The sequence below is a fragment of the Sus scrofa genome, chromosome 9 (assembly GCF_000003025.6).
Source record: "Sus scrofa isolate TJ Tabasco breed Duroc chromosome 9, Sscrofa11.1, whole genome shotgun sequence".
NCBI classification, from domain to species: Eukaryota; Metazoa; Chordata; class Mammalia; order Artiodactyla; family Suidae; genus Sus; species Sus scrofa.
The window spans coordinates 90,466,051-90,489,026 of record NC_010451.4 but is presented as its reverse complement, the minus strand read 5'-3'; the positions used below and the strand labels follow the sequence as shown (position 1 = coordinate 90,489,026).

Genomic DNA, 22,976 nt, shown 5'->3' with positions numbered 1-22,976 from the left:
CTACAAGACATACATATAAAAAAGAAAAAGCAGGAGTTCCCACCATGGTGCAATGATTGCAATGGCTTGGGTCACTGAGGAGGAGCAGGTTCAATCACTACACTGGTAAAGTGGGTTAAAAGGATCCGGCACTACCACAGGTGAGGCATAGGCCACAACCATGGCTCAGATTCAATCCCTGGTCCAGGAACTTCCATATGCCATGGGTGTAGCCATAAGTTAAAGAAAGAAAGGAAAGGAGGAAGGAGGAAAGGAAGGTAGAAAGAAAGGGCATACTAAATACAACACTAAAGACATTCAGCAAATCACAAGAAAACAAAAGAGGAAGGGGAAAAAAAGATCTAAAATAACAAATCCAAAACAATTAAGAAAATAGCAGTAAGTACATAGATATCCATAATTACGCTAAATGTAAATGGATTAAATGCTACAACCAAATAACATGGATTGGCTGAAAGGATACAAAAATATGATCCATATATATGCTGTTCACAAGGGACCCACTTCAGACCTAAAGGTCACATACAGACTGAAAGTTAGGGGATGGAAGAAGGTATTACATGCAAATGGAAATCAAAAGAGAGCTGGAGTAGTGATACCCACACTGGACAAAATGGACTTTAAAATAAAGAAGGTCACAAGAGATGGAGAAAGACACAACATAATGAGCAAAGAATCAATCCAAGAAGACTATTTAACAACTGTAAATATACATGCACCTAACATAGGAGCACCACAATATATAAGCAAATGCTTAGAGCCATAAACAGAGAAATTGACGATAGCATAATAATAGTGGGGGACTTTAACACTCTACTTACATCAAAGGACAGATCATCCAGACAGAAAATCAAGAAGGAAACACAGATCTTTAAAGACACCAGAGACCAGATAAACTTAATTGATATTTATAGAATATTCCATTCAAAAGCAATAGAATATATACATTCTTCTCAAAGGCACATGGAATATTTTCCAGGCTAGATCACATGCTGGGCCACAAATCAAGCCTTGGTAAGTTTAATAAAATTAAAATCATATCAAGCATCTTTTCTGACCACAATACTATGACACCAGAAATCAACTACAAGGAAAAAAAAACCACACACACACATAAACACAAATACCTGGAGGCTAAACAATATGCTATAAACAGCCAGTGGATCACTGACGAAATTAAAGAGGAAATCAAGAAATATCTCGAGACAGATGACAGTGAAAACATGATGATCCAAAACCTATGGGATGCAGAAAATCAGTTTTAAGAGTGAAGTTTATAGCAATACCAGCTTGTTTTTTCTTTTCCTTTCTTCTGGGGCCAAGGACCAGATCCGAGTCACAGTTGCAAGTTATGCCGCAGCTGCAGCAACACTGGATCCTTAACTCACTCTGCTGAGCCTGGGATCAAACCTGCATCCTAGTGCCCCAAGGATGCTGTTGATCCTGTTGCGCAACAGTGGGAACTCCAATACAGCAATACAATCTTATTTCAGAAAATGAGAAAAATCTCAAAACACCTAACCTTACACCTAAAGCAACTAGAGAAAGAAGAATCAACAGAACTCAAGTTAGCAGAAGGAAAGAAATCATAAAGATCAGAGCAAAAATAAATGAAATAGAGATGAATAAAACAACACAGAAAATCAATGAAACCAAAAGTTGGTTCTTTGAAAAGATCAACACACTTAATAAACCTTAAGCCAGATTCATCAAGAAAAAAACAGAGAGGGCTCGAATCAATAAAATTAGAAAAGAGGAGTTCTCGTTGTAGCTCAGTGGGTTAAGGACCCAATGTTGTCTCCCTGAGGATGAAAGTTCAACCCCTGGCCTCAGTGGGTTAAGGATCTGACATTGCGACAAGCTGTGGAGGAGGTCGCAGATGCAGCTAGGACTCAGCGTTGTCGTGACCGTGGCATAGGCCTCAGCAGCAGCTGATTTGATCCCTAGCCTGAGAACTTACATATTCTGTGGGTGCAGTCCTAAAAACAAAATAATAATAATAATAATAGATAAAATAAAATTAGAAATGTAAAAAGAGAAGTTACAGCTGACACCACAGAAATACAAAGGATCATGAGAGAATACTACAAGCAACATATATGCCAATAAAATGGACAACCTAGAAGAAATGGACAAATTCTTACAAAGGTACAAACTTCTAAGACTGAACTTGGAAGAAGTAAAAAATATGAATAGACCAATCACAAGTACTGAAACTGACACTTTGATTAAAAACCTTCCAGTGAGCAAAAGTCCAACACCAGACAGCTTCACAGGTGACGTCTATCAAACACTTAGGCAAGAGTTAACACCTATTCAAATGAAACTCTCCACAAAAATTTCAGAGGAACACTCCCAACCTCATTCCATGAACCCACCATAATCCTGATAGCAAAACCAGACGGATACCACATACAAGCCAATACCATGGATGAACACAGATGCAAAAATCCTCACCAAAATAGCAGCACACCAAATCCAACAGTACATTAAAAGGATCATATACCTTGATTAAGAGGGATTTATCCCAGGGATGCAAGGATTCTTCAGTATCCACAAGTCAATTGGTATGAAGTAAAACATTAACAAACTGAAGAATAAAAACCATGTGATCATCTCAACAGATGCAGAAAAAGCTTTTGACAAAACTAAACACCCACTTCTGATTAAAAAAAAGAAACTCTCAATAATGTAGGCATAGAGGGAACCTGCCTTGATGTAATAATAGCCATATATGACAAATCGCAGCTAACATCATTGTCCACGGTGAAAAGCTGAAAGCATTTCCACTAAGATGAGGAACATGACAAGGATGTCTACTCTCACCACTTTTTTTCAACATACTTTTGGAAGTCCTAGTCCTGGCAAACAGAGAAGAAAAACAAATAAAAGGAATCCAAACTGGAAGAGAATTCCAAACTGGAATTCTCACTACATAAAGATGACATGGTACTATATATAGAAAATTCTAAAGATGCTACCAGAAAACTACTAGAGCTCATCAATGAATTCAGTAAAGTTGCAGGATACAAAATTAATACACAGAAATCTATTGAATTCCTACACATCAACAATAAAAGATCAGAGAGAAATTAAGAAAACAATTCCATTTACCATGGAAAAGAAAATACCTAGAGATAATCATGCCTAAGGAGGCAAAAGACCTGTACTCTGAAAACTACAAGATGCTGATGAAACAAATCATAGAGGACACAAACAAATGGGAAGACAGACCATGCTCTTGGATAGGAAGAATCAATACTGACAAACACTATACTACCCAAGGCAATTAAAGATTCAGTGCAATCCCTATCAAATTACCAATGGCATTTTTCACAGAACTAGAACAAAGTTTTTAATTTTGTATGGAAACACAAAAGATGCTGAATAGCCAAAGCAATTTTGAAAAAGAAAAACAGAACTGAAAGAATCAGGTCTCAGAGGTCAGACCATACTACAAAGCTACAATTCACCAAAGAAGTATGGTACTGGCACAGGCATGTGCACGCACGTGCGCATGCACACACACACACACACACACACACACAAAACAGAAGTACAGATCAGTGGAATAGGATAGAAAGCCCTACAATAAACCCACACACCTATGGGCAAGAACATACAGTGGAGGAAAGATAGTCTCTTTAATAAGTGGTACTAGGAAAACTGGACAGCTACATGTAGAAGAATGAAAGTAGAACATTGATCTAACACCATAGATAAAAATAAACTCAAAATGGATTAAAGACCTAAACATACAGTCAGATACTATAAATCTCTTAGAGGAAAACATAGGCAGAATACTCTATGACACAAACCACAGCAGTATCTTTTTTGATCCACCTCTGAGAGTAATGAAAATAAATATGAAAATAAATTAAACTTAAAAGCTTCTGCACAGCAAAGGAAGCCAAAAAGAAACCAAAAAGATAACCAAGAGAATGGGAGAAAATAAAGCAACTGATAAGGGATTAGTCTCCAAAATATATAAACATCTCACTTAGTCTCCAAAATATATAAACATCTCACACAGCTTCATATAAAAAAAAAAAACAGCCCCAATCAAAAAATGAGAAGATCCAATCACACATTTCTCCAAAGAAGACAGACAGCCAAAAAGCACATGAAAAGATATTCAATATCACTAATTATTAGAGAAATGCAAATCAAAACAACTATGAGGTATTACCTCACATCAGTCAGAATGGTCATCATTTAAAAGGCTACAAATAATAAATGATGGAGAGGGTGTGGAGAGAAGGGAACCCTCCTACTCTCTTGTTGGGAGTGTAAACTGGTACAACCGCTATGGAGAACAGTATGGACCTTCCTCAGAAAACTAAATATAGAACTACCATCACACTCCTAGGCATATATCCAGAGAAAACTATCATTCAAAAAGATAATGCTCAGTGTTCATTGCAGCACTATTTACAAAAGCCAAGAGATGGAAACAACCTTAATGTCATTGACAGAGGAATGGATAAAGAAGATTCAGTACATATATACAATGGAATATTACTCAGCCATAAAAAGGAACAAAATAATGCCATTTGCAGCAACATAGATAGATATAGAGATTACCATATTTGGTGAAGTAAATCAGAGAAAGACAAATATCATATGATATCACTTATATGTGGAATCTAAAAAAATTATACAAAAGAACTTATAAGACATAAACAAACTCATACTTTGAAATCTAGTCTAGGATTACCAAAAGGATGGATAAATTGGAAGGATGTAATTAACACATACACACCACAACATATAAATAGAAAACTAACAAGGACCTACTGTGTAGCACAATGAAGTCTACTCAATGTTCTATAATAACCTACACGGGAAAAAATACAAATATACGTATATGTATAACTGATTCACTTGGCGGAAAATCTGAGGCTAACACTACATTGTAAATACCCCAATAAATTTTTTAAAAACGAATAAAAAACTGGAGAAAAAAATAACTTATAGAAACACATAATTGTTTCATCTCTTTTTTGAGGTTGTGTTCCCGCAAATTATAAGTTCTCCACAGTTCTCAGTGACTTCAGTGCATCTTAGTTGTAGATTTAAGGGGAAAAAATAGAGTCCATTTACCAGTAGAAAATTCCAACTTACTCTCTGAGTCAAATTATGAAAATTTGTTTATATTCATTTCTAGTCACCTATTGGCAATATTTTTTTTTTTTTACAAGCCATACCACCTGTGACATATGGAGGTCCCCAGGCTAGGGGTCGAATTGGAGCTGTAGCTGCTAGCCTATACCACAGCCACACCAACACAGGATCCAAGCCGCAACTGTGACCTACACTGCAGCTCATGGCAATGTCCTATCCTCAACCCACTGAGCAAGGACAGGGATCAAACCTGCGTCTTCATGGATACCAGTTGGGTTTGTTAACAACTGAGCCACAGTGGGAACTCCAGGGCAATATTTTCAATGCATTGTACTAAGGATGCATAAATCTTACTGGTATAAACCACCCAGATGATGTTTAGAGAACCACTTTTTTATTACCAAGAAAATGTAAGCTGAAAAACTAATTGTAATCACATCATCTATCCTCCACAAGACAGATTCCTTTCTTTTTCTTTCTTTTTTATGGCTATACTTGTGACATATGGAAGTTCCCAGACTAGAGATTGAATCAGAGCTGCAGCTGCCATCCTATACCACAGCCACAGCAACACAGGATCCGAGCTGCATCCGCAACCTGTGCTGCAGCTTGAGGAAATTGCTGGGTCCTTCAACCACTGGGCAAGGCCAGGGATCAAACCTGCATCCTCATGGATACTAGTCAGGTTCTTAACCTGCTGAGTCACAGCAGGAACTCCCCATTCACAAGAGATTCTAACACATAAACAATTGTAAAGGTGTCCTGAAAGTCACAAAATAATTCACAGCAACTTGGCAAACTAGGAATAGTCAATGGAATGATTAAGTTAAGATGTTGCGGGGGCGGGGGGGGGGGGCGACAGCTTTCCAGATATATACCTTGTTTACATGTCAGAACATCCCAGAGATTCCCTCAGGGACTTGGGGGAGGCTTCAGAGGAAGGATGGCCCTGCCCACACCTTGATTTCGGACTTCTAGCCTCCCTTGTTTTGAGACGTCCGTTTGTGGCACTTTGTTACAGCAGTCCAGGGATGTTAACACAGGCCATCATCAAAGAAGGCCAAGGAAAAGTCTTTGTCCAGCAAATTGTTCCCCACAGGGAAAATTAAAACTTTCTTAACTGTTTCAGATGGACTTGGAAATCAACAGAAACTTTGAAGTCCACATGAATTTTTTCCTTTTGTGTGTGTGACACATACTCAATACAGCATATCAAATCTACCACATCTTACTTTTGATGGGCAAATGTGTTACCCTTCACACACTTCCTTCACATGATTGCAATGCCAGCCTACACAAAATCTCCCTTTGGGCAGGCATCACTAATAAACACCCCCGAAAACAAATCCTCTCTTTTCCCTACAAAGTCTCCACCATAGCCTTCCCCGTATCAGGAAAAGAAAACTCCATTCTTCCAGCTGCCCAGACCAAAACCCTGAATGTTTTCCTTGACATGTCTCTTCTGATTCATCACAGCAAACCCTCTTGGCTCTGCCTTCAAAATACATCCAGCCTATGACTGCCTTTATCACCATCACCTGGATTATGGCCTCGCCCCCTAATGGTCTCCCTGATTACCACCTCCTGGCTCCCCAGTAGTTGACCCTCAATAGGAAAAGCCTTTCAACAGAGTCTCTGGCTGTTATTTTCCCTCAGAGTAAAACCTAATGTTCTCAAAATGGCCTGTTGATCCCATTCATTGGCACATCAACTAAAAGAGAAAAAAAAAAAAAGTTTGGGAGTTCCTGTGGTGGCTCAGTGGTTAATGAACCTGAGTAGTATTCATGAGGATTTGGGTTCAGTCCCTGGCCTTGCTCAGTGGGTTAAGGATCCAGGGTTGCCATGAGCTGCGGAGTAGGTCGCAGACTCGGCTTGGATCCCCCATTTCTGTGGCTATGGTGTAGGCTGCCAGGTACAGCTGCGATTTGACCCCTAGCCTGGGAACCTCCATATGCCGAGGGTGCAGCCCTAAAAAAACAAAAGGCAAAAAAAAAAAAATGAAAGAAAAATTTAAAAAGAAAAAATAAACAATCTCATCCTTACTTCTCCTCCTCTTGGAAACACTGGCTCTCCAACTGACCCTTAGACAGGCTCCTACACTAAAGCTTTTGAATTTTGACACCTATAACATTTTCCCTCTGTTTTCCACATGGCTCATTCCCATTCAGTTCTCTGCAGAAATGCTACCATAGTAAAGAGAGCTTTCTCACCTGATAGAAAATGTTCACTCCACCCCTCACCACTGATTCTCTATCCCACCATCTCTGCTTTGCTTTTCCTCATGGCTCCTATGACCAATTGAGGTATTATGTACTTGTTATTTTCTCTAGTTTCCCTGACTAGAATGTCAAGTCCAAGAGGCAGGACACTTTTTTGGTTTTTGCTCTTGTTTCTCTGCCTTCTGTGTTTTGTTCTTGCTGTCTTTAGTTCTTGTCTTCTCTGACACTGATAACCCTAGAACAGTGCCCATCACTGTTTTAAAACCTCAAGTGCTTGTTACAAGGGGAGTAACTTTAGTCGCCATCCTTAGGAGATGGCTGAGAGGGTGACCTGAGATGATGGAAACAAGACAGATGGCACAGAGAGCGTACCGCCAGCACTGGTAGCTAGTGATAGCATCCAAAATGGGAGTGAACTGTGGCCAAGGTAAGGCTCCCATCTCCAGCCTGGCTGCTTCATCCCAAGAGTTTATACTCCTTTCTCTTCCCTCAGAAATGACAAAAGCCAAGGCGAGTAATACAAAGTCCTCCATTTTCAATCCTTGATGAAACCCTAGGTAAAGCACCTTCGGGGTCAATAAAAGGGTCCTCCCTTACTAGGTTGCCCGTTTCTGCTCTCTGCTAAACTACAGGAAAGGATCCGATATCAATTTCAAAGCCTTAAAATCAAGTACCTCTACCAAGCTGTGTATCTTGCAGCCATCTTCTTGGATTTGCTTGTATTTTTTCATGAACAAGTCGCCCTTGTCCTCCCAGGTCAAGGCGGTCTCTCGGCGGTGTTCTCTCCTGGGAAGGAGTGTGCCCTCTGCCCAGGCCCGCATCATCTGCTGAATGGCCCTGACGTTGTCATGCGTGTGCTCCACTCTGCGCTCCAGCTCGGAGGTGGCCGTTTTCACCCTCTCAATGTCCCTCAAGCAGTCATCCTGCCATGTCAGTGATGTGGCGGCAGCCTGCAGTTCCTCGTCCACAGCCCTTAGCTCATCCTTAATCAGGGGGTATTCAACATCCAGAAGAGTCTGTCTCAGCTTATTGTATCCTTGCACGAGAAGTTCAAGATTTCCAATGTACTGAGCAAAAGGGGGAAAAAAGTGTTGCATATGATAAAGCTACTTGCTCTCAGAGATAGGAAAAGTATCATAGCTCTACATGTTAATCATGAAAATTCAAAGTATTCCTATTCAACATCTGCCCTAATATCTACACACACAGACCTTTAAAAGAGTATCCCTTTTTTTAAAGATGGCTAAGGCTGAATCCGGGATGTCCGATTTCTTCAGCATCAAGAGGTATTTCACTTCTCTTAACACAGCCACTAGCTATGAAAAGAAAAGCAAGGATTATTCCATATTTTAAGAATATCATTCTCTTTCAAGCTAAAATCAAAATGCCTAAAATTTCATCCAATGAGTACCACATTTTCAAACTGTCAAGGCATAGATGCTTTTGTTTCTTTTGTTTTCAAAAAGCAGCCGTCATACATTCCACATGATGTGGAAGTGTAAAGGGAGACATTATTGACTATGGCTCACGGTCAGAGAAAGAATTCAAGCAAAAACCAGCAAGATACACACCAAGATCTGAAATGGAAGGCCATAAATGGACCTTGGTCCCTTCCTTGCACCATTAATTCTATTATAATACTCATTTTGAAAACAAAACACGATTATATATGCGAGAAGGGAGTTTCCATTGTGGTTCAGTGGTAACGAATCTGATTAGTATCCATGAGGATACAAGTTCGATCCCTGGCCTCGCTCAGTGGGTTAAGGATCCAGCGCTGCTGTGAGCTGTGGTGTAGGTCTCAGACACAGCTCAGATCCTGAGTTGCTGTGGCTGTGGCATAGGCTGGCAGCTGCAGCTCTGATCCAACCCCTAGTCTGGGAACTTCCATGTGCTGTGGGTATGGCCCTAAAAAGAAAAAAAGAAAAAAAAAAAATCTTGAGTACTATACCCTCACCTTCGCTTTCCCCATAAGCCTTGTAATTTTTTTAATTTTTATTATTTATTTATTTATTGGTCTTTTTACCATTTCTAGGGCTGCTTCCATGGCATATGGAGGTTCCTAGGCTAGGGGTCTAAGTGGAGCTGTAGCCGCCGGCCTACACCACAGCCACAGCAATGCAAGATCTGATCCGAGTCTGCAGCCCACACCACAGCTCATGGCAACGCAGGATCCTTAACCCACTGAGCAAGACCAGGGATCAAACCCACAACCTCATGGTTCCTAGTCAGATTCGCTAACCACTGAGCCATGACGGAACTCCCTAAGCCATGTACTTTTTATTGTGCAGTCTTTCACAGTGCAGTGATTTTTAGGACTGCATATGTCATGTTGTACAGAACTGACTGTAGCTCTGCATCACCTGTTCTGAGAAGAGAGATTACAACACACTTTAGAAGGTAAACCAGTTGACTCCCTTAGGTTGTCACTCCCTAGGTTAACTAATACAATATTCTTTATGTGTTTATAATCCCTTCATGTATAAGCATAAGGATTATCCCTAAAGCATCTCAGGAAATCAGTTTCTATAAATTGTTTTTATGAAATCAGAAGGTCGAGCAAATCCTCAAATTCTTCAGGTCATATATTTATGTCTGTGCACTGACGTTAATAAGAAAAATTAAGCGATACTATTCTTTATCATATTTTAGGGAAACAGATAGGAATTTGAGTAGAGATTATGACTATTAAACTCAGGGAGGTTAACTTTCCCACTTATTTCCCTGGGCATACAGTGGACTGCCATGAGTCAGGGAAAGGAATCATAAGCGAAAAAAATCTCATCAAAAATTAGTGATTCTACCTAGCTAGTATTTATTAAATGTGACCAAGCGCCCAGCACTATGTGAAACACACAAAAGACAAAGATGAAATGAAATGGACTCTACTCTCAAGTAACTCCTTATCCAGTAAAGTGAGAGCGACAAGTAATTATGAGACACGATTAGAAAGAATAATTAACACAGAAATGGGTAAACACTTTCCTAAAAGAAAGACCTATTAGAAGTTGTTATTAGTTACAGTCCTCATAGCACTGACATTTTCCCCAAATTAAAAAATATATATATACATGGCTGGAGATATCAGGAATATACTTATAATAAAAAGGGCAACTACAAGCTGTCTTAACAACATCAAGCCCCTACCTTTGGGTCAAAGTTGACACTGAGAAGACCATTTACGGCACTGAATCTAATCAAGGGTTGATTCAAACTGAAATCACAGATTTCCTCCACATTACTTTTCCATTCATTATAGACATGATTTTCAAATTGATCCAGCAAAGTTGTCATTTCAGTATACTTCTGGTAAACCACGGCATCATCAGGACTTTCCAAGGATCTGTAGGAACATAGTTTTTCCACTTTTCTATATCGTACATAGACTTCAGCTTAACTACTTTATGATCATATACAATAGGAAATATGACAAAAAAATACATGATAAAAATCAGGAAGAAAACCAGTTAAGGCCAAATAATGCTTAGGCATAATCTTTGCCTTAAAAGATATAGTTATGAAATAAATGGAACTAAAAGATTGTACTGAATGCAAACAGCAACAAGTCATCAATTCCTACAAAGAAAAAAGAAAGGTATAAGACTGCAAAACAAAATGAGAGCTAGTAATGGGAGAAAGGAAAAACAGTAACAAAAAACTACAAACATACTGTGGGTGAAATGGAAAAGTGAAAAGTAAAAAAAAAAGAGAGACCTAAAAACATGGAAATACATGAATTCATAAATCTTATTAAACATATTCTAAAACCAGGGGGATAAATCCCTCTCAATGAGCCCAGCCGATAACAAGAGATAAATAAGGCAATGAGTTTGTATGAGGAAAATGGCCAGCTCACTACCCTATATAAAAATTGCCTGAGTCATGGGGGCAATGTTGGAATGAAAGAAGCCTAACTACTTACAGATAACGGAGAGATGCAAAGTTTGACCAAAACATTTGAAGCCGGTCAAGGACCTCTTTAGCCCATTTGATATTTCCCGAGGTAAACGGCATATTCTTGTTAAGAACCACAGTTCCTTGTTCAATCTGCAAATTGACATTGCAGTGAAGAGGGAGAAAGGGAACATTGCATCAGAGGACAGTCCAACCTTGTGAGCAAGTGTTCGTTTCGGTACTTTCACAAAAATAAATGTGCTGAGTAACTTGATTAGTAAAAGAGTTATGGTCTTCAAGGAGGTTCTTCACATCCACAAGGAAACCAATTAAATAAAAGCACAAACATTTTAGTGCCTATATCTAATTTTTGGATAACATTGAATGGAGTTCTCCTTGATACCCAGACCCACAATATGAAACTAGAAATGTCCCAGACTTTTCCCCCCACTCACCTGTTTCACATGTTCGTTATACAATTGCTTACACATATCCAACTCGGCATTAAACATGTGCACTAATGTGCTGTAATGTGGGCTGAAAATTTCCATGACAACTGGTTTCTCAAGAAAATTCCCAAATATGGTCAAAAGCTATAAAAAATCAAAGGGAAAGAAAGGTTAAGCACCATGGGTTTTTAAGACAAAAATCCAGTGCACTATCTTCCCCATTAAGCCACCTACTTGACCAGATACAGAGCTAAACTCTGGATCCCTGCAAGTATCCTGCAGAGTCTCCCAATATCAAACATATTTTCATATCTCACTAAAATTTCCATACATCCAGTTAAGACAATTCTCAATGTAAAGCAGTTTCCCTTCCTCAGCAAAAAATGAGGGGTCAGAAATGAAGCACTGTCTCCTAGCCATTCCTGGTAACAGCCGACGCTGTTGTTCCCTATTGGGCACCAGGAAACACCGTTGAAGATGCTTTGGCGATTTAATAACAGAAGCAAGATTGTGTATTTGTTATTTGCTCTTCCCTCCTATATGTATATTCTTGAGAATAGGAATATCCATATCAAGGGCCTCTAAGTCACACAATAATGATACATCCTGTAATCATCAGAGAAAAGAATATGAAAAAGAATGTATACGTACATATAACTGAATTACTTTGCTGTACAGGAGAAATTAACACAACGTTGTAAATCAACTAGACTTCAATAAAACAAAGTTTAAAATAATAATAATTATATCAGAACCATCCGTCACTGACTGTCCTGCCCAAGGCCACTGTTTTGGACCACAGGACCCAGCTACCACCAACATAGCAGGTGGAGCAGTAGTAACAACATGTTCTAATGACAACCACTCCACAGGCAGGCAGTTTCTTTGATGTCAAAGTCCTGGATGAAACCAATGCCTTGAGATAATTAGATTCTTTCTCAGAAAAAGAATCAGGCCATGGAAGGCTAAACCTATGCCTATAAAGTTGTGAGTGAAAAGAAACTTCAGCTGACCTTTGAACAACATGGACTTGAACTGCACAGGTCCACTTTTACAGATTTTTTTTTTTTTTTTTTTTTTGCTTTTTAGGGCTGTACCCATAGCATATGGAAGTTCCCGGGCTAGGGGATGAATCGGAGCTACAGCTGCCAGCTTACACCACAGCCACGGCAACACGGGATCCAAGCATATGCAACCTAAGCCACAGCTCAGCTGGATCCTTTACCCACTGAGCAAGGCCAGGGATCAAACCCACATCCCATGGATACTAGTCAGATTCATTTCTGCTGAGCCATGATGGGAACTCACCACAAAAAAGTTTTCAAATAAGTACAATGGAAACTTTTTTTGGAGCTTTGAGACAATTTGAACAATCTCAGATGAACCACATACTCTAGAAATATAAAAAAACTCAAGGTATATCCTGAATGCACAAAATATATGTGGTTACTAGTCTATCTTTATGCAGACATAGGATGAGTGATATTTAGGAGTTCCTGCTGTGGCTCAGTAGGTTAGGGACTGGACAAAGTGTCTGTGAGAATGTGAGTTTGATCCCTGGCCTCGCGCACTGGGTTAAGGATCTGGCGTTTCTGCAAGCTGCAGCAAGGTCACAGATGTGGCTCAGATCTGGCATTGCTGTGGCTGCAGCAGAGGCTGGCAGCTGCAGCTCCAATTTGACCCCTATCCCAGGAACTTTCATATGCTTGAGGTGCAGCTCAAAAAGTAAAAGAAAAAAAAAAGATGAGTCATATTTAGTATAAATTAATAATGTATTACTTTTCTTGTTTTATAACTTTGCTTTAAACAAACTGCACTGCCATAAGGTGTGCCTTCTTCTCCCAATTAGAGAAACAGCATAGCATCCATCATCACAGGTAAGTATTTTTTTAAAAAAAATTAACAAAGTTTACAATCCTCTATTATGAACAGAACTATAATATTACATGCTACAAAAATTTTATGAGTCATTCATTAGTGCATAGGCCAGGATACCATGAAACAATCACTATTGATCACACTAGGCTACCATAAAAGCAATCACATTGCTACTTTTTAATCAATGTATGAATCATACCTGTAAATAAATGCGAAATTTTTTTTCACATTATCGTTTCATATTTTTATGTCTTGTGTTAGTCAAACATGTAACATCCTCAGTGTTTTGTATCCTCTAAGACAATACTGATGTAGGTACTGACAGGTGATTCATCTTGTAAATAGGTAACATGAACGTACGGTATCAATAGAGCACGGTACTGGAAATGTGTTTTCTTGATGATTTTCTTAATAACGCTTTTTTTTCTAGCTTATTTTATTGTAAAAATACATTACATGATACACCAGACATAGGAAATATGTATTGACTATAACTGGTAAGGCTTCTGGTCGACAGTAGGCTACTGTTAATTAAACTCTGGAGAGTCAAAAGTTAGACACTGATTTTCAACTACATAGAAGGTGAGTCCCCCTAACCCCTGTGTTGCTCAAGGGTCAACTGTACTAGCAAACAGAGGAAGCCAGCAATTAAGGGGACAGAAAAAGCAGACCCAGGAACTGAAACAGGATCACATGATCAGTGAGCAAAGGAACATAGGTCCACCACTCCTCCTGCTTGTCATGGAGCCCCTAGATCTCAAACCTTGCCTACCAGTTTTCATAAAGCATAGCCATCTGGTGAGCCTCACCTTGTATCTACTAGCCTCCTGTCATCTTTTCTGCCCCAAATGGATTCTTTCACTCATTGGTGTGTGACAGCTACCTTTGCAAGCAAAATAATGTAATAAAAATACATATTTTTGTAAAAGCCATGCTTATCAAATGACAAGTGCCAGGCACTATATTATAAGGGTGTTAAAAATGCTGTTATTATTACATGCTCCAGATGAGGAAAAAGAGTTATGGGGAGGGGTAAGTTGCCCAAATTTTCACAGCTAGTGCAGAGTTGGCATTTGATACTGACATTGGGCAGTCTGGCACCAGAGCCTCTGCTGCCCTTTGTGGCCTCTTATCAGCCAAGGTGCCATTTCAAATTGTTACTTTGTTATTTACTTAACTCTGTGTGGGCTTCAGAAAATGTCAGTTATCAGGCCTGTTATATATATATATATATATATCTTCACTGCACGGAAAGAAGATATCCCCTCAAAATAACTAAATATCAAGATGGCAGAAAACCACATATCAAGATTTGTGCCTGGTTAGTGATGAGACGTGGCAAAGGATAGAGCTTTGTTCTTCCTCTTAAGGGATTAAGAGGTGTTCTCCCAGTTTTGTTTTTGTCAGGAAACAGCTTCACTGTAAACATTTTGCAGACATTTCCATAAAGCACATTCACTGAAAAAAAATCTTAAGAATTATACAAACTAAAATGTAAATCTCACCATATCATAGAGGCCAGTTTAGACAAACACATGGTGGGTTTTTTTCTAGTAACAAATAGTAACTACTAAGTATTTAAAATCTACTTGGTTCTCCACTACCTAGCAAAATACAAAGTATTAACTGTCTTCTTACACTCTTTTGTGAAGTTTGGACTTTGTGTTAACATCCTCAAGTAAACAATGGCTCACAGATTTCTCAAAGATGTGTCCTTCAACGACAGTAGAGAAACATTTTTACTTCACAACATTCTCTTTCAGACCCTTAGCATGTTACCCCCAAGTGAAATAATACCAGAAGCTTCCTAGAGACATCTTATCCTGTGTACCCAATATGCTTAGTAGGATTTTGGGGTTTTTTGGTTTTTGGTTTTTGCATTTTGGGGTTTTTTGTTTTGTTTTGTTTTTTGTCTTTTTAAGGCTGCACCTGTGGCATATGGAGGTTCCCAGGCTAGGGGTCAAATCAGAGCTACAGCTGTTGGCCTACACCACAGCCACAGGGGCTCAGGATCCAAGCCGCATCTGTGACTTACACTACAAGCTCACAGAAATGCCAGATCCCCGACCCACTAAATGAGGCCAGGGATCGAACCCACAACCTCATGGTTACTAGTCGGATGCGTTTCCATGGCACCACAATGGGAACTGCCTTAGTGGGATTTGACACCAAATGCAAAAGAGAAAAGACAGAATATTTTCTTTGGGGAGGTTGTAAAGCCAGAAAGTAGTAGTAAGCAAAGTCTTAACCTTTTAAGCAGTATCCAGTACCCTAATGTTTCAACATCACAGGTATATAAAAATCACCCTCCTGGATGAGAACAAATGTCATATGAACTTCTCGTTTCCTTGTCATGCTGGAAGTAAGAACTGTTTTAGGAAGAGTACAGACATTGTCCTTTGTGTCAACTTCCAAAGATTGAAGATTGATTCCCACTACTTGCTTCTTCCCTCAATCTCCCATCTGAGATCTATAAGCTTGACTTTGATTTTCTTCTACTTCTCAGTTTTACCATGGAATAGGGCCTTCTATAATGCCATTGCCTTTGTTTCCAGTAGTACCTATCCATATTTTTCCCAGGCTTGTCTCTTTCCAAGATTTTTGTAATCTGTTGCCAACTGAACCATATACACTTTACAATTTTCTAGTTTTCTACTGTTTCACTAAAGAATTATCTAGACACTTAGTTTACACAGTTCGGTCTCCCTTCATGTAGAAATGCTGTACCTTTTAGAAAGTCATGTATCAGCATTTTGTTTGAATTTTTACTGAATGCCAGCCCCGTAGGGTCTGAGGAATGGTTTTACACTGTCCAGTTCCAGGGCCCCTCCTCGTCATGTCTTTGCCAAGAGCAGGTGCTGAATCGTGGCCTTCAGACAAATCTGCAAATGTTTATTCTCCGGGACACAACAGTAACTGGTCAGAGCTCCTCATCCTGCACCTAGGGTAGAAATCATTTTCTCCCTAAATATACAACCCTGTAATTTTTTTCTTCTGCCATGCCTCATGCCATAGTTCATCCCCATGAGTGCTTCATTTCAGCTCTCTGCCAACCAGTCAGCCCTCCTAACGTCAAGCAGTTATGAAGTGCCTGCTTTATACAAGGCGTTGCAGAAGTTGATCTAAATATAATGACTCCAAGATGATGTCCTGCTCCTGGAGAGCTTCTAAAGGCAGCCTATCATGTTCTACATTTTAGGAGACAAAGTACAAATAGGTGGAGAGTTAAAGAAATAATACATGACAATACAGAGATAAAACTGTCTAGAAAAAAATTAACTGGCATGTGCTAAAATAGAATCCATGTGAATGGTTGTGAGAAGGGGTTTGAATGAGAAAATGTAGGTGCCTCTGTAATTGAGATTTCATTCTACATTCTTTCTTACAGTTATTTCTACAAGCATGAAAGGAGGTTCAGCAACAGAGAATATGATAGACTACTGTGCAGCCATTGAAAAGAATGTTGTTGAATTATGTTATAAAAGCAAGAAAAATATTCAGGATTCCCTGCATTCTGAAAAGGCTACAGAAAGATGACAAGGATGAGAATATGCCATTTTTTTCCCAAAGAGAAATACGTATGCACAGCAAGTCAAAGAAAAGGCGTGGTGGTTTAAATATAGTAGTAATTTCCCAGAGATGGGATTACAGGTGGGGTCATTTTAGAACAACGGGCAATGTATTTCAGCCTGCAGCATCTCAGTTTCACTCAAGAGCTCTTAATAGAGAACTATTTGATCCTCATGACTTCTGCATGTTGAAATGCTCAATGGGGGCAGACGACACTAGCAGCTCCACCATCGTCTGACCAATTCATTTGAGGTGTATCAAAATTATACACACATCTTAGATACAGTCTGTATCTGTTGTTTTGCACTGCCATCTTCAATGACTTGTGCCATCCCCCTTTGGCTGCTGACACTGAGGTCTCATTCATCTTTGGGGAGTATCATCTTCTTTGACAAGCAATACTCTTCTTTGACAAGCAAGTTTCACATGGTGCCCCAATTCCCCACATTAGATGCTGTTCTTCAGGAAGGATTCTCAAGATGCTTTTCTTTTTATTTCTTTTTTCTTTGGTTTTGTTTTGTTTTTTAGGGCTGCACCTGCAGCATGTGGAAACACCCAAGCTAGAGGTCGAATTGGAGTTAGAGCTGCCAGCCTATACCACAGCCACAACAATGCCAGATCCGAAGTGCATTTGCAACCTACAGTACAGCTCATGCCAACACCTCATCCTGGACCCACTGAGTGAGGCCAGGGGTCAAACCCACAAGCCTGGTTCCTAGTTGGGTTCATTAACCACTGATGCACAACTGGAACTCCCTTTGTTTCTTTTTAATGCCTGCACCTGCAGCATCTAGAAGTCCCCGGGCCAGGGACTGATCATGAGCCACAGCTTGTGCTATGCCAAGGCTGTGACAGTGATGGGTCCTTTAACAAAATGCACCAGCCGGGGATGGAACCTGCACCTTTTCAGTGATCTGAGCCACTGCAGGCAGATTCTTAACCTACTGCACCACAGTGGGAGCTTCTCAAGAAGCTTTTCTTTTATGAAACTATTCACACATATATACTGTATTTCATCAATTCTATGACAAACATTCATGGTTTAACACCTCTAAAACTAGACTATGTTATATAGTCAACAACATTGTAATTTGGGGGTAGGATTTTCCTTTATTGATAAACAATGTCATGTCTCATAATCAATGGTGTCTTATGCCAGATGAAAATAGTGCATAAATTTCTATTTGTTTCAGTCAGATTAATAAATTGGGTAGGTGAGACCAAACGACGTAAATAATGGCAAAGAAAAGAAACAGGTATTTTTCCCTTTTCACCGTGGCTTCATTTTGAGTCAAGACTTTACAGGCCACGCCAAATTTGCGTTAAAGGTAATGAATGCTGAAACAAGGAATTCAAGAAAAGATCAATAGTCAAGTGTCCTAAAACTGACCTTATCCAAAGCACACTTCATTATTCACTAGTGCATATTCAAAAGTTTGAAATTCGGTGAGATGAATATGAAGCGAATGTGACTAGTTAATAGTTTACCTGGATCAGAATGGAATATAGTCACCCTTTTCATCCAACAGTCTTAACTTATTAATGAGTAAAACATTATTCTGATAGCTTATTCTTCAGAACTCACCTTAAATGCAGCTTCTAGACCATTGCAGTTAAACAAAGCTACACAAAGAATTGTCCCAAGCCTTCGATCAAAATCCACAGTTTTGGACTTAAACATGGCATACTCACTTTCGAATTCCTATAAAATTCAAATTTAACGGTTAGTTTATAGGAAAGAACCCAAGGGTAAAAATATCCATCACTAAAGTGTGACACTGCTCTCTCTCTCTCCCTGAATGAATTTATTTTTCACAGCAGGATCCCAGGAAAGACAAAGAAAGAGCTTTAGCTGACTAACTGTTCAAGTGGCAGCCTTCTAGGAGCAGTGAACACGCGGCGTGTCAGCTCATGTTTCCCCACTTCTCTTCAATGGCTCAGATCCCAACATCGGTACTTGGGCCTATCAGTCCATTCTTCTCCATCCTATTTTCATTAGAAATGAAAAAGCAAAGCTCTTCAGAAAAGAAAAAGGAAAAAAAATAACATCTCATTTTAACTTTAGTGCGTCTTTAAGTATAACAGGAAGTTTTTCTCGTTCTGTTTTGCATGAAGCACATCTACCAGGAAACACTATTTCTTCAAGTGAGAACTAAAATCCACAGACTTGCAAGAAAGCATCATTAGCAATACAGACAAAACATAACACTCTTCACAGTTTCCCAGTTTCTTATTAATATGCAGTTAACAACCCCCAGTTTCCTCCTAATACATAACCACCCACTCCCATAATTAGAGAGAATCAAACAGGGAAAGAATAACGCTCATTTGCATAGCATTACAATTCTGTCTTCAGTGAAGAAGTCCCAGAAATTCAGAAGCACTTGGGGCTTCCCAGTCAAACCACCCCAGGAAGGCACACCACACATTTAACAGAATTAAATGTTACCTTTGTTTCCTTCATAAACTGAGCCTCTGTCTGTTATTAACGATAATAATAGTAATAGTAATGATGATGATTAACATTTATTCAATTCTGTTCTAAAAGATTTATGTTATTAAATCAGGTCTAATATCATAAAATGTCGGCAATATTTTTTCCATCTTGTAGGCAACAAAATAAACTCAGAGAAGTTAAATAATGCCCACAGTCACACCACTAGTTAAAAGCAGAGCCAGTATATAAAGCCAGGTAACCTGGCTCCAAAGCCCACATCCCAACCATGATTTTGGATGTTTCCATGTTTCTATGAAGGAATGGACCTCATGGCTGAATTTAATTCACAGGGTAAAACAGTGTACCAGCAAAGTTCTAGAGCGCTACGCATCATGTAAAGCAAGGTCATATTTAGTATCAAGAGGAAGGTTCCATTTCTGAGTTAGGGCCAATCTCTTCATTCAAGGATCACTGACTTTTAAAAATAAACACAAATTCCCAACAAGTTGCAACAAGCCCAACTTACTTCTCTTCCCAGTAGGGCAAAAAGCATACAATTTAAGATCCTCAAGCATTATTTGAACAATTAGTGAATAAGTAACATCTAAGAGAGGGAACAAATGCTCATTTCCATAACTGATATCTCGCCCAACTTCTGTTTTCTGTCACTCAGCCAGAATTCAGAACTGCTGACAGGACTTCTCCCGCAGTAAGTCCCACAGATAACTCAAATTTATTTTCTGCAAATCAGAACACCATCATCTTTTCTCTAAAGCCATTCCTTCTATGAACCCTAACAAATGCTGGCGACCTCCTTGACTTCTTCTCTTGGTCAAGCACTGTCCATCTTTTCTCCTAACTACCTGTTCTCCTTCAGTCCAGGACCACCTTACTCTTGAGCACCATAACCACCTATCTGAATTTCTGTTACCCATTTTCTAACTCTCCTCCTTGCCTTTAATCTCATCTCTCCCATCATTCTCCCACAACTGAAGTCTACATAAGCTTTCTAAAACAGAAATCTTGGAATTCCTGCTGGGGCAAAGTGGGAAAGAATGTAACTAGTATCCATGAGGATGTGGGTTCAATCCCTGGCCTTGCTCAGTGGGTGGGGTGTCGGGTGTTGCCATGAGATGAGGTGTAGGTCGCAGACGAGGCTCAGATCCCACATTGCTGTGGGGTAGAGCAGCCACCATAGCTCTGACTCAACCCCTAGCCTGGGAACTTCCATATGCTACGGGTGTGGCCCTAAAAAGAAAAGAAGATAAATTAAAAAATAAAATAGAAATCTTATGTCACTCTTGTATTCATAATCCTCTAATTCATAATCTCAAATCTCAATGTCTTAACTTAATCTACAAGGCCCTTGTGATCTGAATTCTGCTTACTGCTCCCAACTATTCTGGTGCCTCTCCCCGTTTCACACGCTAGGATCTAGGTGCACCTGCCTCATGTTTTCTGTCTCTAACACCATTTTTTGCTAATCCCTTTCTTTTACCTACTCTCCAACTGCTTCTTTTCTACTTACTTTTCAGTTCCATTTTTCTTTCTGTTCTTGTCTCAGTTTCCCTTCTGCTTCCTCTGGAAAGGGTCTTTCTTCACAAATGCTCCCAGAGCGCCCTGTACTTCGCACACCCAAGCACTAAGCACACTGTGTAATTGCCTACCTGCATTCTCCCCCTGAATTTTAAACTCTTGGTGGCCAAGTTTATTTTCACAGTGACAGGGCCAATACTTAAGGAGATTCCCAGCCTATGGTTGGTTCTCAATACTTACTGAAGAATAAATATGCTAGCATTACTCAAAATCATATTTTTTTCTGTACTCTAAAAACTGCAAAATTACCCTTATCAGTGACATGGGAAATTCTGCAGTTTTAGCAAGAGAAGTGCCCTCATCTGACTGAGCTTCTAAAAGACAATCAGGCTGCTGTGTGAAGAACAGACCCTAGTGGAGCCAAGAAAGGGGCTAAGGAAGCACTTAAGGAGCAAGCACAATAACCCAGGTCAGAGGTAAGATCTGGATATCTTTTCAGGGTATATCTGATAGAACCTGAAATTTACCATGGGAGAAAAGAGCAAGATTGTAGATGACTCCCAGGTTTTGCACTAAGAAGCCCATTATGCGTACACTTAATGAGTTGGAGAGGAAAAGTAAGAATAGTTCAGGAGAGAGGCAAAGCTGGAGTTGAGTTGTACATATTTGCAGAGTTCCATTCATGGCTCAGTGGTTAATGAACCCGACTAGCATCCATGAGGATGTGGGTTCCGACCCCTGGCCTTGCTCAGTGGGTTAAAGATCTGGCATTGCCGTGAGCTGCAGTGTAGGTTGAAGATGTGGCTCAGATCCCCAGTTGCTGTGGCTCTGGCGTAGACCAGCAGTTACAGCTCTGATTGGACCCATAGCTTGGGAACTCCATATACCGTGGGTGCAGCCCTAAACACACACACACACACAAAGACCAAAAAAAAAAATTAAAAAAATTAAAAAGAGAAAACACATGTTTGCAATGTCTATTAAATATCTAAATGGAGTTGTTGAGTAGGCAGCTAAATATATGCTATGTCTGGGATTTAGGAAGGGGCTTTACCGCTGTGTATAACATCCTTTAGGCTTTTGGTACATGCTCTTTTATCTACTTGAGGAAGGTCCCCTCTTTTTATTTCTGAGCATTTTTATCATGAATGGATGTTAAATTTGGTCAAAATTTTAATGCATCAATTCACACAATCATTTTTTTCACCTGTTAATATTAGGATTACACTAATTTTCAAATATTGAACCAGTCTTGCATCCCTAGAACAAATTATGGCATATAATTCTTTCAGCATATTGTGAAATTCTACTTGCTGATAACCTAAGGGTTTTGAGGTCTATCTTTATGAGATAACAGCTTACACTTTCCTGGTTTTTGTATTGTCTTGTCTGGTTTTGCTAACAGGGTAAAAACTACTAATTTCATGAAACAAACTGGGAAGTGTCCCCTCATCTTTTATTTCTGGAAGACATTCTGTAGAACTGGTGTCACAGGCATAGCTCGATGACATTGCAAGTTTGGCTCCAGACCACTGAAACAAAGTAGTTATTGCAACAAAACAAGTCACATGAATTTTTTTGTTTCCCAATGTATATAAAAATTATGATTACACTACACTGTTAGCCTATTAAGTGTGCAATAGCATTATGTCTAAAAAAAACTATATACCTTAATTGAAAAATAACTTTACTGCTAAAAAATACTAACCATCATCTGAGGCTTCAGTGAGTCACAGTAATGTCAAGTATCACAGATCTGTCACAGATCACCGTAACAAATATAGTAATAATGAAAAAGTTTGAAATATTTGAGAACTATCAAAATATGACAGAGACACTGACTGAGCAATGCTGTTAGAGAAATGGTGT

The 22,976-nt window shown here is 39.4% G+C and overlaps 1 protein-coding gene across 8 annotated transcripts in view; it reads right to left on the bottom strand.

The window, feature by feature from the left end:
* DNAH11 (dynein axonemal heavy chain 11) overlaps positions 1-22,976 on the bottom strand; it is a 348,284-nt gene that overhangs the window by 279,301 nt on the left and 46,007 nt on the right. For all 8 annotated transcript variants that reach the window (XM_021063431.1, XM_021063432.1, XM_021063430.1 and 5 more), the window contains 6 exons: positions 18,720-18,836; positions 11,693-11,830; positions 11,266-11,390; positions 10,491-10,686; positions 8,555-8,659; positions 8,018-8,410 (listed from right to left, as the gene is read on the bottom strand). In XM_021063431.1, coding sequence (XP_020919090.1) covers positions 8,018-8,410; positions 8,555-8,659; positions 10,491-10,686; positions 11,266-11,390; positions 11,693-11,830; positions 18,720-18,836 — 1,074 coding nt within the window. The remainder of the gene's footprint in view (positions 1-8,017; positions 8,411-8,554; positions 8,660-10,490; positions 10,687-11,265; positions 11,391-11,692; positions 11,831-18,719; positions 18,837-22,976) is intronic.